At 32.4% G+C, this 15,244-nt stretch overlaps 1 protein-coding gene across 1 annotated transcript; it reads right to left on the bottom strand.

Moving 5' to 3' along the window:
• Positions 1 to 1,296: 1,296 nt before the first annotated feature.
• On the bottom strand, positions 1,297 to 6,478 carry LOC143044508 (uncharacterized). The gene is made up of 2 exons (XM_076216560.1): positions 6,404 to 6,478; positions 1,297 to 3,113 (listed from the first exon to the last, which is right to left on the bottom strand). The coding sequence occupies exon 2, from the start codon at positions 3,009 to 3,011 to the stop codon at positions 1,728 to 1,730; it is 1,284 nt and encodes a 427-aa protein (XP_076072675.1). The 5' UTR covers positions 3,012 to 3,113; positions 6,404 to 6,478; the 3' UTR covers positions 1,297 to 1,727.
• Between the last annotated feature and the right edge of the window lie 8,766 nt (positions 6,479 to 15,244).

Below are 15,244 nucleotides of genomic sequence, written 5' to 3' on the forward strand. Positions count from 1 at the left end.
CTGGCAAATTTCCAACATATATTATCAACTACTATTCTATACAAAGAAAGATAACTCCAATTAAAAATTAATTGCTATTGCACAATATTGTGCAATTAGATATTTCTTGCTATTGTGCAATACTGTGCAATTGAAAATTTCTTGCTATTGCACAATACTTGATATGGAATCCTGATTTGGACCAACTTGAAAACTGGGCCCATAATCAAAAATCAAAGTACATATTTAGATAAAGCATATCAAATAAGCCCAAGAATTTAATTTTTGTTAAAATCAAACTTAGTTTAATTTTGGACCCTTTGGACCTTAATGTAGACCAATTTGAAAACTGGACCAAAAATTAAGAATCTACATACACAGTTAGATTTGGCATATCAAAGAACCCCAATTATTCAATTTTTGATGAAAACAAACAAAGTTTAATTTTGGACCCCAATTTGGACTAACTTGAAAACTAGGCCAATAATTAAAAATCTAAGTACATTTTTAGATTCAGCATATCAAAGAACCCCAAGGATTTAATTTTTGTTAAAATCAAACTAAGTTTAATTTTGGACCCTTTGGACCTTAATGTAGACCAATTTGAAAACGGGACCAAAAATTAAGAATCTACATACATAGTTAGATTCGGCATATCAAAGAACCTCAATTATTCAATTTTTGATGAAATCAAACAAAGTTCAATTTTGGACCCTTTGGGCCCCTTATTCCTAAACTGTTAGGACCAAAACTCCCAAAATCAAACCCAACCTTCCTTTTATGGTCATAAACCTTGTGTTTAAATTTCATAGATTTCTATTTACTTATACTAAAGTTATGGTGCAAAAACCAAGAATAATGCTTATTTGGGCCCTTTTTTGGCCCTTAATTCCTAAACTGTTGGAACCAAAACTCCCAAAATCAATCCCAACCTTCCTTTTGTGGTCATAAACCTTGTGTCAAAATTTCATAGATTTCTATTCACTTTTACTAAAGTTATAGTGCGAAAACCAAGAAAATGCTTATTTGGGCCCTTTTTGGCCTCTAATTCCTAAAATGTTGGGACCAAAACTCCCAAAATCAATCCCAACCTTCCTTTTGTGGTCATAAACCTTGTGTTAAAATTTCATTGATTTCTATTCACTTTTACTAAAGTTAGAGTGCGAAAATTAAAAGTATTCGGACGACGACGACGACGACGACGACGATGACGCCAACGTGATAGCAATATACGACCAAAAAATTAAAACTTTTGCGGTCGTATAAAAATACATGATCTTTCTACTCTCTCAAAATTTAACAAAGTTGAAATATAAAAGTTCATGATCAATTATAAATTAAATCAGTCTTTAGAGCTGCAGACTGATATAGTTATTTTGCTTTTTTAATATATGTATTATTATTTTTTTTTTAATGATTTGACAAAATTATTATTACAAATATGTTTCCTAATACGCATCTTATATATAGCCAAGTGTTATGATCCAGTCCCTCACCTCTACAGTGGAGAGGCAGGAGGCAGAGACTGTATCTTAACCCTTGGCCATGTTGGCTAGCAAAAATGGTTTATGATAATAAAGACTTATGTTTATATAATATTTCATTTACCAAAAAAAAACAAATTTCATAAAAAGTTATCAAAAGATATACATGTATATATATAAAACTATTTTAATAATATTCAGCTAAATCTTTTTTTTTTTTTTTTTTTATCTAAAAATAATATATATTCCAAACAACTCCCAATATTAAGGTAGTAAATCCTTAGTGTGTGTTCTTAAATGTCCTTTCAAAGTACTATTATGTTTGAAACTTTTACCACACAAACTACATTTAAACGCTCTTTCACTATTGTGTATTCTCATGTGCATTTTTAAAGCACTGTTCTGACCAAATCTTTTCCCGCATACCATACATTTATAAGCTTTTTCGCCAGTATGGACTATCATGTGCTTTCTCATGTCGCTACTCTGACAAAAACCCCTGCCGCATACATCACACGAATATGGTTTATTGTCTGAGTGTCCGTATTTCATATGCCATTGCACATGGGACTTCCTTTTGAACTTTTTTCCGCAGAGATTACACTCAAAAGGTTTTTCACCTGTATGTGTTCTCAAGTGTACTTCTAAGTAACCACGCTGAACCTCTTTGCCACACATTTCACATTTACATTTATAAGGCTTTTCATCGTGTATTTTCTTGTGTTTTTCCAAAATATTCTCGGCCCGAAATCTTTGACTACAAACATCACATTTGTATGGTCTTTCCTCTGTATGTATTTTCATATGTTTTTGTAAAATTTCAGGTTCACAGAAACATTTACCACACATATCACATTTGTAAGGTGTGGTGATGGCATGTTTGCTCATGTGTACCTGTAATGCTTCAACTCTACCGAAATCTTTACCACATTCTCCACACTTAAATGGTTTACTGTGTATTGCCATGTGCCTTGTCATGCTTGAACGACTAACAAACTGCTTGTCACATACCTCACAAGTGTGAGATTTTAATTTGCCTTTCTCATTTTTACTTTGTTTTGATTCTTCACATTTACTTTCCTGGCTTAACTTCTCAATTAAGTTTTTCACATATTCGTAAGAATCTAGACTAATATCTGTTTGTACAGGTCTTTTGCTATCTGTGTCTGTTGTAGATTGCAAAGAGTCATCACCATGGTGCGTTTTTGTAGCCTTTTTATTATCAAGCTCCCCTTTGTCTAAATCAGTTTTAGATCCTGAATGTTCATTACTGTTATAGATGAACATCCCTGTGCCCTCACTGGGTGCCAGTTTCTGATCCCTGTCTGTACTGGTTCCGAATTTCTTCTTCTTGTTGGCGGTAGTGGTTCCCAATTTAATCTTTATCCCTGTACCTTTTCCTGATTTCCTTTTGGTGCCTGCAATGGTTCCTGGTTTCTTCTCCATGCCTGTATTGGTTCCCACTTTCTTCTCCATGGTCGTACTGTGTTCCAGATTTTTCTCCATACCCGTTCTCTTTCCTTGTACACAATTCTTTGAAAATTTCATCAGTGGTCAAAGGTCCTTTCCATTATTCTTATATTACAAAGCAACAAGTCTTCCACAATCTACATGTAAATGTATATTCTTCTGATGTCTAGTTCTATAAACCTGAAATCAAAGCAATGACATGTACATATCCATTTAATTTAAATAATTAGTTCCATGATCCGGAACAGGTACATCACAAAGCCTGTCAATTAAAATGTCACAACTATAATTTGATAAACAAAATATTATCTGTCTGATATAGATCTAAGGGAGCTACCATTTGATTTTTATGAGGGGGGAGGCTAGGAAGAAAAATTTTGTCCTGCATTTTTTTTTAGTTGTAATCTCTGTCCTGCCTTTTTATTTTTCACTCTATTTGGTCCTGCCTCTTTTTTTTTTTTAGTTTATCCGACTTTTTTTTACCTAAATTGTCATCCTGACTTTTTTTTTTGCAAGTGTCTCACTCATCCTGCCTGAAAGATTTCTTCATGACCACTAATTCAGTAATTTTAATTTAAAGTTACATTCTTCTAACCATACCTATAAACTTGTCTACCTATTGAGGGATTACTGCTTGCTTAGTGTCCAGTGGCAAATATTTCATGTCAATTGATTATATCAAATGTGTGTAAAGAAAAAAATTTAAATTTAATATTACATTAATTGAAGCTTAGTTTCTTTGTTTAATAATTGTGCAGTTATATATTGTATATATTACATGTACAATTTATACATACTGGTCAGCATGGTCAGCTAGCAGATCAGGTAAATGCCAGAATAAGATTACAAAACATTTCAATAGATCAAAGTTCTCATAATCTTATGAACATCAGGTAAAAGGATCTATAAATTCTTTATATTTATTTAGTGAAAGATTTCAATTCGTATTCCTTTAACATTGTCAAATGATTGTCATTTTTTTATCTTCTATTTTTTAGGACTCATTATTTTCTGGGGTATATAAAAATAGTGCATTATTAATAAATACTTATATATATATTGGAATTTGTAAGAAGTATGATTGGAAGCAGAAAATACACAGTTTAAACTAAATGGATCTTTAATTAAGTCTCATGTTTTCTCCCATAGTCCTATAACATATGACCTCAGGGGCATTATTTACTATTTCTATTTACTGTTCTGATATTTTTTTTTTACCATCAGGCCACGGTTTTTTAATTTGATGGTTTACGGATTTTCCCCATGAAAAAGTCGGGTCGGTCGGTCGGGGAAAAAAAAAGAAAAAAAATCATCTTTGAAGACAGAAAAATATGCAAAATCAATATATATTTCACCTTTCTAACAATATGTTTGTTATGCTATTTTATCATCATTTCTTAAATTTTAGTACGATGAAATATTATTGCTCAAATGTTATAAACATCGCATGACATTGTCTAATAAATTACAGTAAAAAAAGGGGGGTGCACGGACAAAGACGAAATTAAATCGTCATATCAGAAACAAGAAAAATAAATTTGCGTAGCTCTTTATCAATTCCAGAAAACTTGGTGAATAATGATCTTCAAGCACGAAAACTGATAAAGAAAAAAATGTAAAAGCGTCGTACGAAAATAAGTTTCAACACAAGTGTTAAAAACCTAATAGACTCGTCCACTGGAAAACGAGATTATCGGGTTAATCTGTTGTCTCGCATTCCCGTTTTTTATCCAAATGGACGATAATTTTTTTATTATCTATGAAACAAGAAAATTCCAAATGATTTGTTAATATTCAGTACTTCAACTTGATGCCTTTACCCTGTCCACATTTGGACAAGTCTATTTCTATGAGATGATAATCTTACGGACTGATGACAAATAAGGGAAACGAACTTATTGTGTAATTGGTTTTAAAAACAAGTTTTGTTCCGCAATATTATTTGCGCAAACGACATTTCAAGGTCAGTTATAATTGATTTGTCTATTTTTAGAAACGTAAACTAGAAGTTTTATTTTTTCACAACAGAAAGTGTTATCAATTTTGTTAGTGATAAATGCATTTCATTTCATAAAAAAAAATTATTTAATTATTTTTCAGGGATAATGCATTTGTTAGGGTCGGCGGGAATAAAAAAAGCATGAAAAGTCAATTTTATTTTTATTCTGGAAATCGGAAAAATCCGGTCGGCGGATCCGTAAACCAACAAATTAAAAAATCCTGGCCTCAATGTGCCATCCGATTTAGACAAAAAATAAAAAATGAAAATATCAGTATGAAAACGTTAAATAGTGAATATATATAATGCGAAGGCATATATTATATGGAAAGCCAACAGGGTCATAATTGTTAATTCGTAACTTGTCGTTGTGTAATTTCATATTTCGTAATGCGTAAATTGTCAGTTTGTAACTTGTATTTATCACATATTTTGTACTGATATGTACGTTTTTGCATGGCCGATAATAGCCGGAAGTCAAGGTTGGTTATCAGCCCTCAGGGCCGATATCGATATCAGCCCTCGAAATCCATATCAAGCCCCCGAGTTTAACTTCCGGTAACCTGTCAATCAAAGGCTATTTGTAAACAAGTTGAACACAATGAAAAGAAATTTAAAAAGTTACAAATGTGCTGTAGAAGAAAAAAGTAGAAATCTGAAAATCACAAAAGTTCCCGTAAAATTTTGACGTCATGAGGAATTTAGAAAATATATGACGCCACATTGGAATGAGTAGCGATATAGGATTCTTCCTAAGCATTTTTTGACATTTGTAATGTAACACTTTAAAGTCGTTTAATATTTGCAATTCTTAGAATTAGTATATTTATTGTTAATTATTTCTGAAACTTTTCACAAAACGTTGTTAACCTACTGTGATACGAACTTTTTTTTAACTCACAGTGATACATTTATCTTTTTTTTTTTGTTAAATATCTTTTTGATTTTTGATGAAATATCAAACATAATTAGGTGTAAGCTATTTGTTTTCTCCTGCTTGAAAATATGTGATAAATAGATTACGACATGTCATTTTCCATATGGTCCATGGTATCAGCCCACGACCCATATCAAGCCCTCTGGCTTGATATGGGAGTCTAGGGCTGATACCAGGGCCATATGGAAAATGCCATGTAATAATCTATAAATATATTTTGTAATTTCAAAATTGTTAATTCGTAAATTGTCAATTTGTAACTGTAACTGTGTGATTTCAAAATTCTTTATCGGTAAATAATTTGTCAATTTGTCAATTATATTTTATTATATACTTAGTAGTTAATACAGATAAATTGTATGTGTAATACAATCATTGGCAAGCGTGCTGTATCAGCCACCCGTGATGATATCGATATCAGCACGGTTGCAAAAGCTTTATCACACCTTTAATCTGTATGCCCATTATATTCTTACTAGGGTTAAGTCCTGTAAATGAATGTTTTGAAATATTCTATCAATACAGTCATCTTACCAAATAATATTATAACTCTGAAATGTAAACAATAGAAGAATAAAAGTTGATAAGGTGGAGACAACTCATAATTTCAGCACAGATATCGACAATCACCAACTGCAAAAGTAATTTAATGTAACCAATAACGGACTGATTTGCCATCTCAAAATAAATGTCTTGAATGGAAAAGGGGCAGCAATTCTTAAGTAATTTTAAGATGTAAATTCATTAAAATTTTAATTCATTGTTTCCGTCGATAAAATCCCAATTTATTTGCTTATTGTTGATGCATGATAACAGAGACATATAAAGTAAAACTGTACCTATTTCAAATTATATATAACTATGTCTCTAATGATGATAAACATCTCACAAATCTCCAACCCGAATAAAAACTGGACCGAATTTACCAGTGGGGCGATTTGACCTGTTTCTAACTGGACCCCTGTTGTGTTCACTTATCGCTACACTGACCTTCGGTGCGAAGCTAACCCGAATAATGTCAGTCGTTATATTCCGCTGATCACCGATTGCTACATTAACGATACGCTATAGGCCGTTAGAGGGCGCAGAATTATTCGAGTTAGTGCGAAGCTAAAGATAGAACGGCAGACCAGTTTATATCAATTCAATTCAATTCAATTCAAATTCAATTCAATTCAATTCAAAGTTTTATTGCCATATAAACTATACAGTTTGTGACATATAACAACAACAAAAACAAATAAAAACAATAACTAAGTAACTCAATATATATACACAAATTCAGGTAAATATTAAAGGGTCCCCTGTCCTCAGTTCCATTGACTTTTTTTATAAAGGATCCTAGTTTATTCACTTGTGTTGGTGTTGATGGGTTAAGTATATATATAACTTTGTCATTGTCAGTGAGATTAGCAAATGAATTACTTTCTCTGTTAATGCAATTAAAATATGTTAATCTAATATTTGAATCAGTATGAGAACAATTTATTAAGAAATGTTTCTCATCATCTAGTACTTTGCTTTTTTTGCAAAGTCTCTCTTCGCGAGGAATTTTAAAATGCCTTCCTTTTTCAATTAATAATTCAAATTCAAATTCAAATTCAAAGTTTTATTGCCATATAAACTATACAGTTTGTGACATATAACAACATGAACAAAAACAAATAAAGACAATAACTAAGTAACTCAATATATATACACAAATTCAGGTAAATATTAAAGGGTCCCCTGTCCTCAATTCCATTGATTTTTTTTATAAAGGATCCTAGTTTATTCACTTGTGTTGGTGTTGATGGGTTAAGTATATATATATATAACTTTGTCATTGTCAGTGAGATTAGCAAATAAATTACTTTCTCTGTTAATGCAATTAAAATATGTTAATCTAATATTTGAATTATGAGAACAATTTATTAAGAAATGTTTCTCATCATCTAGTACTTTGCTTTTTTTGCAAAGTCTCTCTTCGCGAGGAATTTTAAAATGCCTTCCTTTTTCAATTAGTAATGAATGGTCACCGATATGAATGGTCACTGATTATAAGTTTTGTAATTAATTTTCTAAATTCAAAGTTTAGGTTAGAGAGGTAAGGTTTGATCAATAGATTTGTCTCAAGTCCTTTATACAAATTTAATTTACTTTTATCATCAATAGATTTCAACTTATCCATCAACAGGTTGTTGTGATATGAGTTTATTTGGGGTTTAATATAGCTTTTAATATTTTTTAATTGTTTTAAATTATTACAGGTTTTAAGTCTATCTATATCAATGTTAGATTCAGAAAGAATATCTTTTGCAAAAGTGAACCATGAATAGGAGCCACTAGAATCCAAAGTTTTAGTTAATTAAAAAGATTCATGTAATAAGGGATTCAAATTTGAGGTGAAAAGCCTTGCTAAATACATATAATAGTTTGAGTTTTTATATGACATTCAATAGGCAGTCTTCCCAATTCGTTCCTTGTACCAAAATTTGAGGCACTCTTGTTAGTGCCAAGGGTAAACTTGCAATAACCAAGATGCAAGTTTTCTATTGGAGTCTTGTCAATAAAATTAAATGGGTCCACAATTTTTCCAGAAACCAAAGCTCTTTTTTTAGCTTTGAAATATGTTATATATGAGTCCAAATATGTTATCTCAGAATTATAAGTTAATATAGGTCTCACATTTGACACTCTGATAGGAAGGCTGCCAAGAGAATTAGTATATGTTTTAATAGAAAACAAAACCTTTTTTGCCTTTTTTGTTAATTCAGTTGTACTATGACTGAGATTACCATTTGATTTAATCAGCAGACCCAAGTAAGGATATTCTATCGATCACTACATTAACCTCGAAAGGTGTAGAGAATCGGAGACGGTAAGGGCTTGAATTATTCGAGTTAACAAATCTCTCATTCTTGTATTTCTCATATTAGCAGAGATATTGTTTTCATTTATAAGAAGAAGACGGGGGGAAAAATCATGCAGCGGTTTCCATCTAATTAAATTTCATGATATTGGGCGGAGATATATCAGAGACATATAATACGTGTCTCTGGATTTATCATATACTTAGACTAAATAACATATGATTTTTACCGTATGATAATAGTATTAAATTAAAGTATTTTCCATATTTTTCGAATTGGTGCTTAGCGGGCTGATATGAAAAGTTTATCACATGCTTCGATTGTTATCACATGCCTTTCCGTAACGTTATCACATGGCATTCCGGTGATACTCGGCAAATTCCGGAAAATACACCTCAATGCTACGTTTTCAGTGAAAAACATTACAAAGTAGTGTACAAAACAATTATTTGAATAGTGGAAGAATATTGTGTAAAATAATTAAATTGTATTAAAAAAAAAAAATTGAAAAAAAAATTAAATAAATGCATTTTTTAAGCTTTTCTGAAACTTAATTTAGAAAGTTACTTTAAAAAAGTTGACTTTTCCAAACAATGTTCATTATGTATATTGTTGAATTATTTTTTTGTCGATTCGTCCATATTAAAATGTGTTTTTTTTTCTCTGTTGAGGCATATGATAGAAAGATTTCATATTGACTATCAAATTTTGGGTCCGACGTCGGTGAACTTTTTACTCTTTCAACTTCTTTTCGGGAACCACGTAGAAGGATCAATATATGAATCTGTTATTTTTTTCTACTGTTGAAGCATATGATAAAAAGATCATAACATGTCATTTTTCATATCGCATGTATTATCAGCCCTCGGTCAATATCAGCCCTCGAGCCATGCGGCTCTTGGGCTGATATTGAACCTAGGGCTGATAATACATGCGATATGAAAAATGCCATGTAATAATCTGATAATATCATATTGTTGATCGACATGAAAACATAAAACACAACAAAAAAAAAAAAAAAAAAAATCCAATGTTTAAAAAAAAATTCCATAACACTATTATCACGAACACAGTATAGTACTCTAAAGTTTGAAAAAAAATCAATAAAATGTTCTGACAACTTTAACATATTCAACACTGGTATTTTTACCTTTAAAAGCTCTAATAATGTGCATAAGCAAAACTTAATGAATATTTTTATTTAATGACTCAGTCTCATATTCTGCCTTGACATGCCAAAACATCAAATACAATTTGCAAAATTCTTGTATCAAACTCATTTTAAATGAGTCGATTGTTTGAAATAATCAGTGTTGGGATGTTTTCACAAGTAATTCTCGTGTTTGGATAATTGAGATCTTCGGAATGAAAAATTATTAAACATTATCGTTACTTGTGATTTGATGATTTAATAAGCTATCTAGAGTAATTGATCAACTCATAAATATGAGAAGACATGTCGAAGAGATCATTTAGTCCAAAAATGTATTTAAAAGACCTACTTTGTCAATCAGAAATCACATTCTTTATTAATCTATTTAAGTAAAAATATATAGCTATACTTTGTTTTGTATACTGAGTCAATTTTAAGTTCAATATGGACACGATGAAGTACGATATTGATACCAGCTATTCAATCTCTCCAGCATCAAGCAGCTTTAGAAGTCCTTGTACTGCAGATTCAGTTTCATCATCGATGTCAATATCACGACCTGGTAGTTTATCGGAGTATGAATTTGAAAATTATGACGTTTTCGATGCAGCATCTCTTGTAGAAAAGCTAGACTTTAATAATATTTCTCCAGACACTAAAACAAAAGGACTACCTAAACCTGGTTTTTCGGGAGCTGAAAATCCTCCAAAGAGGAAACGCTACAACAAGTCTCGTCGACTGCGGGATAGGAGTCCAGGTCTTGTAGAGAAGTCGAAGAAAACCCGCAGATCAAAAGCTAATGACAGAGAACGTAACCGTATGCACGGACTTAACGATGCTTTAGAGAGTCTCCGATCCATACTACCCGTCAATCCTGGTGAAAACAAACTCTCAAAGATAGAGACACTCCGAATGGCACACAACTATATATGGATGTTATCACAGACCTTGGACATGGTGGATAAAGCTCCACAAAACTATGTTGCCGTGACGGCTAACGAAAAAGTGCCCTCAATTGACAACTCCACAAATAGTGCTATAATACAAGAGTCTTCATTTGAGTGTGAAGTTCAACAAATCGCATATCAGACATCATCACCAGTGGCAAGTATTCAAGAAAACCATTTTCAAAACTGCTTCCAGGCCCAACATCATCATGACATGTATGCTGTAACACTTAGTCCAGATACCCCATATGTTCCCGTAAATACAGATACACCAGTCGGATTTTCAGAGTCATTTTCGCCTATCTCCTCATCGTCGCCAGTTTTTGTCACTCATCAAAGCACACCAACATCACATATTGCGAAAAACATGGTGTATCCGTCTTTCGGATTTACAAGTTATAATGAACAATCATTTAATTGGAATTGTATGTATCAAAGACCACAGCCTGGAAGCCCTATTGAATACTCAGACACTTCTGACGGATTTGCATACGAGATGTTTCCTTGAAATATACTCGGAAATGTACATCTAAAAAATAGTGCTATGTTGTGTTAAGAAGATTTTTTTTCTTACAACACGTGATATATATGCGTTTCCTAATAATAAATTATTTACATTTTGTACATTTTATGTATTATTTCATTTGTGGCCAAACAGTTATCCAGCGTATCTAATCAATGTCGAGTACTAGTATATGGGCTCCGGTCCCTGCCAAAAAGTTAAATTGGACTAGGCTACATGTATATTCTCATCCCCTATTCACAACGGAAAATGTGATAAGACCAAATATTTAACAACCACAGAACAGCAAACAATGACAATACATGTACAGCAGCATCCTTCGACAGATGACGCTCAAGGTACATATGAGAAAAAAATCTGACCATAAAACAACGAAACATTTTAACAACAATTGCACGTAACTTGAAGGAACAAGTTAAAACCCTTTTTTAAGTGTAAGCCCGAACCTTGGCGAGGCCTGGGTCGGAAGGCCTCCAGCGGCTAAAGTACATGGTACCTCCGGTTAGAGGCGGAATCCCCAAAAGCCCACGTGTTATCGTAAAAGAAGATATAATTTCTGTCATTCAAAATTCATCAATAGCAACATATTTGGTCGGTTCAGAACGAAACTTTACTACATATTCAATTTCCCAGCTGTGAACTTTTCATTTATATGTAGCAACATTCCAGTAGATCCTTGCTGCATTTATATAAAGACTGAGTATATATCTCCCAGTTGACACGATATTTCAGAACTTGTTTTTCCCATAATGATTTTTTTAAAAGAGGTTCCTACATACAAGGAAGCTTTTAAACCAATAGCTCCAAGTGATGAAGTTATTATCATGCCTTCAAAAATTTTAAGAGTTAGTTGACTATTTCACAGATGGCGACGGACATGTTTCATTGTTGTAATTACAATTCAGTCCTTTTTTCCTCCAAATTGACTTATCATCGAGCTTTGACTGACTTACAAGAGCAACACGACGGGTTAATTCCACATGTGGAACAGGATATGCTTAACCTTCTTGAGTACCTGAGATCCCCACTTGTACGTGGGGTTCGTCTTACCTGCCTAGTCTTTATTTTTCTATGTTGTCGTTTAAGATGTACTGTTGTTTAGATTTTAAAATGGCATCGTCTGTTTGTTTTCAACTGATGGGTTGGAATATCCCTCTGATATTATCGCCTCTTTTTTTAAATTTGATTTGGGGATTTTTTCAAGTTGATTTTACTGATTATGTTGATTTTGATTTGAAATCTAATGGTATCGTACTTTGTTTTAGCGAAAAATATTAAAACCAGTTAATTGAGAATTTGTTTAAAGTCATATGAAACGAGTGACTGGTGAAAAATAATGTTTATCCAATTCTTGAACCAATGCATGTATAGAAGAAGAAGATGCTTTATTTACATAAAATGGGCTCACAAGGAGCATAATATAATATCATTATAATATTATTCTTTTACAAATATAATAAACCATACAGTAGTAATTCAGTGGTTGTCGTTTGTTTATGTGTTACATATTTGTTTTTCGTTCATTTTTTTACATAAATAAGGCGTTAGTTTTCTCGTTTGAATTGTTTTACATTGTCTTATCGGGGCCTATTATAGCTGACTATGCGGTATGGGCTTTGCTCATTGTTGAAGGCCGTACGGTGACCTATAGTTGTTAATGTCTGTGTCATTTTGGTCTTTTGTGGATAGTTGTCTCATTGGCAATCATACCACATCTTCTTTTTTTTATAGTATACATAGTTACAAACACAAATAAGAAACAACAGTTTTCATATATTAGTATATATATATATATAGGAGTATATATAAAAACTTCGTCTCGGGCACACCTCTAGAAAGTAACAAAAAAGAATACTGTGAGTAGGCTAAATATATCTAGCTGAACTGCAGGAGGCACCAAGGGACGGTGCTATATGGCATGGTGGGTGTATATATCATAAACTTAGTCTTCTGTGCACGATTTTATCATTTTTTACGCAAATATATCAAATAAACGTCAATTTTATTCTCTCTCTGTCTGTTACAATCTAATTAAAATTAAATCTCCGCACTCGCTCATTCTTTATCTTCGGCGAAAACCATTCTATTTTTTGGCGACATAGCCCACCCCCCTCCCCCCCCAGAAAATCAAATGGTTGCTGCCTAAGGTCACTATACATACGGATAATATGTCGGCGAATTGAGGTTTCATATGACTTTAAAAGGAGATGTGTAAACCAATCAATCGTCAAAAAAATCAAAACTTTATAGATTGGGCATACAAAGCAAGCTCTATTAATAATTATTTAACTTTGATTTTCGCATGCATTTATTAATTTTGATAGATAGTCTGGTGCACCAGAGAGCCGTGGTGTAGTGGTTAGTGCATCGGATTACTAACACAAAGGTTCCTGGTTCGATTCCCGTTCCGGGATGAGAATTTCAGGAACTGAATTTTCGGCTCTCCTTTGACACCATTTGTAAGTATGGTCTTGAGGAAACGATGATAGTCCGTCGGAAGGGGACGATAAATGGCTGTGTTAAGAAAAAGTCATATCTCTTGCACGTAAAAGACACCCTTGTAGATTTCGAAAAAGAGTAGGCTAATGCCGCTACAAGGCAGCACTCGCATCCGCAAAGTGGAAACGGATTAATATAAGTTGCAAAACTTGTTTCCCAATCCATTTTAATAGATATGTTTAAACTAAACTAAAAATGGGACACCCATTGTATTCCAGCATATACTAGAATTTAATCAAGGCACTGGCTACGGTTACATGGAAATGTAACAATAATAAAAAATATTATTGTTACATTGGAGACTAATTGCCGGAATGCTAAGTTGGGTGAGGAATCGATTAATTACAAATGTAACAATAATTACTGAGGCTACGGTTACATTACGTTATTATTACATGAAAAACAGCAATGTACGCTATATTGATTAAACTTAAATCTTCTATAGTTGTATTGCTTCATTCTTTCATATGTACTAAACAATACTTGTAATTTAATACTGATAAATAATAAAATATTATTATTCAACAAGTGTACAACTTGAATGGTTTTACTACGTATTAATGGACATTGGTTTTGATGTTCTTAAAGATACTACTCAAGATTAGGAGTGTGACTGTCAAAGGCGAAAAATATAGTTCAATGGTTTCACTTTTTTAAAGTATTTAACTGCACACCTACTCTTATTACTGTCATTATACTTTGGACCAATTTTGTTTATGGTCAAAAAAATAAAACTTGGGATGCGTTTTAAACGAAACTGAAACAATATCAACTTGGACATACATTTCATACAGCTTTATAACTTGACGCAAATTGATAATCAAAAGCAAAGTTTGCTAACTGTAACTTAAATACTAAGAAATTCTGTATGTACACGTATCCGTGGAGGACGTAATTTCGTTCATCAAAAATGTGTCGGACTTTAAAAACAACTTACTGGATTTCTTCTTCTTCTTCTTCTTCCCGTTACGAGTCGAACTCTGTAGTAAAGTGTAATTGACTCGGGCGCATCTCAAACAGATTTGTAGAAATTGTCATTGTAAATAAAAAATTACAGTAAATACATTGTATGTTATAAATGTATGTAATAAATGTCCTCAACTTTTATTATTTAGTACATATTACTAGTCCCATCGTAAATTTTTTTTTTCATGTAACAATATTAATAACGCAATGTAACCGTAGCCTCAATAATTATTGTTACATTCGTAATTAAACAGGTCCTTACCCAACCATGCATTCCGGCATTTAGTCTCCAATGTAAGCCAGTGCCTTTAATCAATTATAGTAATCCGAGTAGAATATTTACATTACATTAGACATTCTTCCATTTTACCAATCTATCAAGGCCCTTGCTGGCAAGATACATATTAAGAGCCAGTCTGTGATAAAACCATGCAA

Source organism: Mytilus galloprovincialis, chromosome 9 (assembly GCF_965363235.1).
Source record: "Mytilus galloprovincialis chromosome 9, xbMytGall1.hap1.1, whole genome shotgun sequence".
In the NCBI taxonomy this organism is placed as follows: domain Eukaryota; kingdom Metazoa; phylum Mollusca; class Bivalvia; order Mytilida; family Mytilidae; genus Mytilus; species Mytilus galloprovincialis.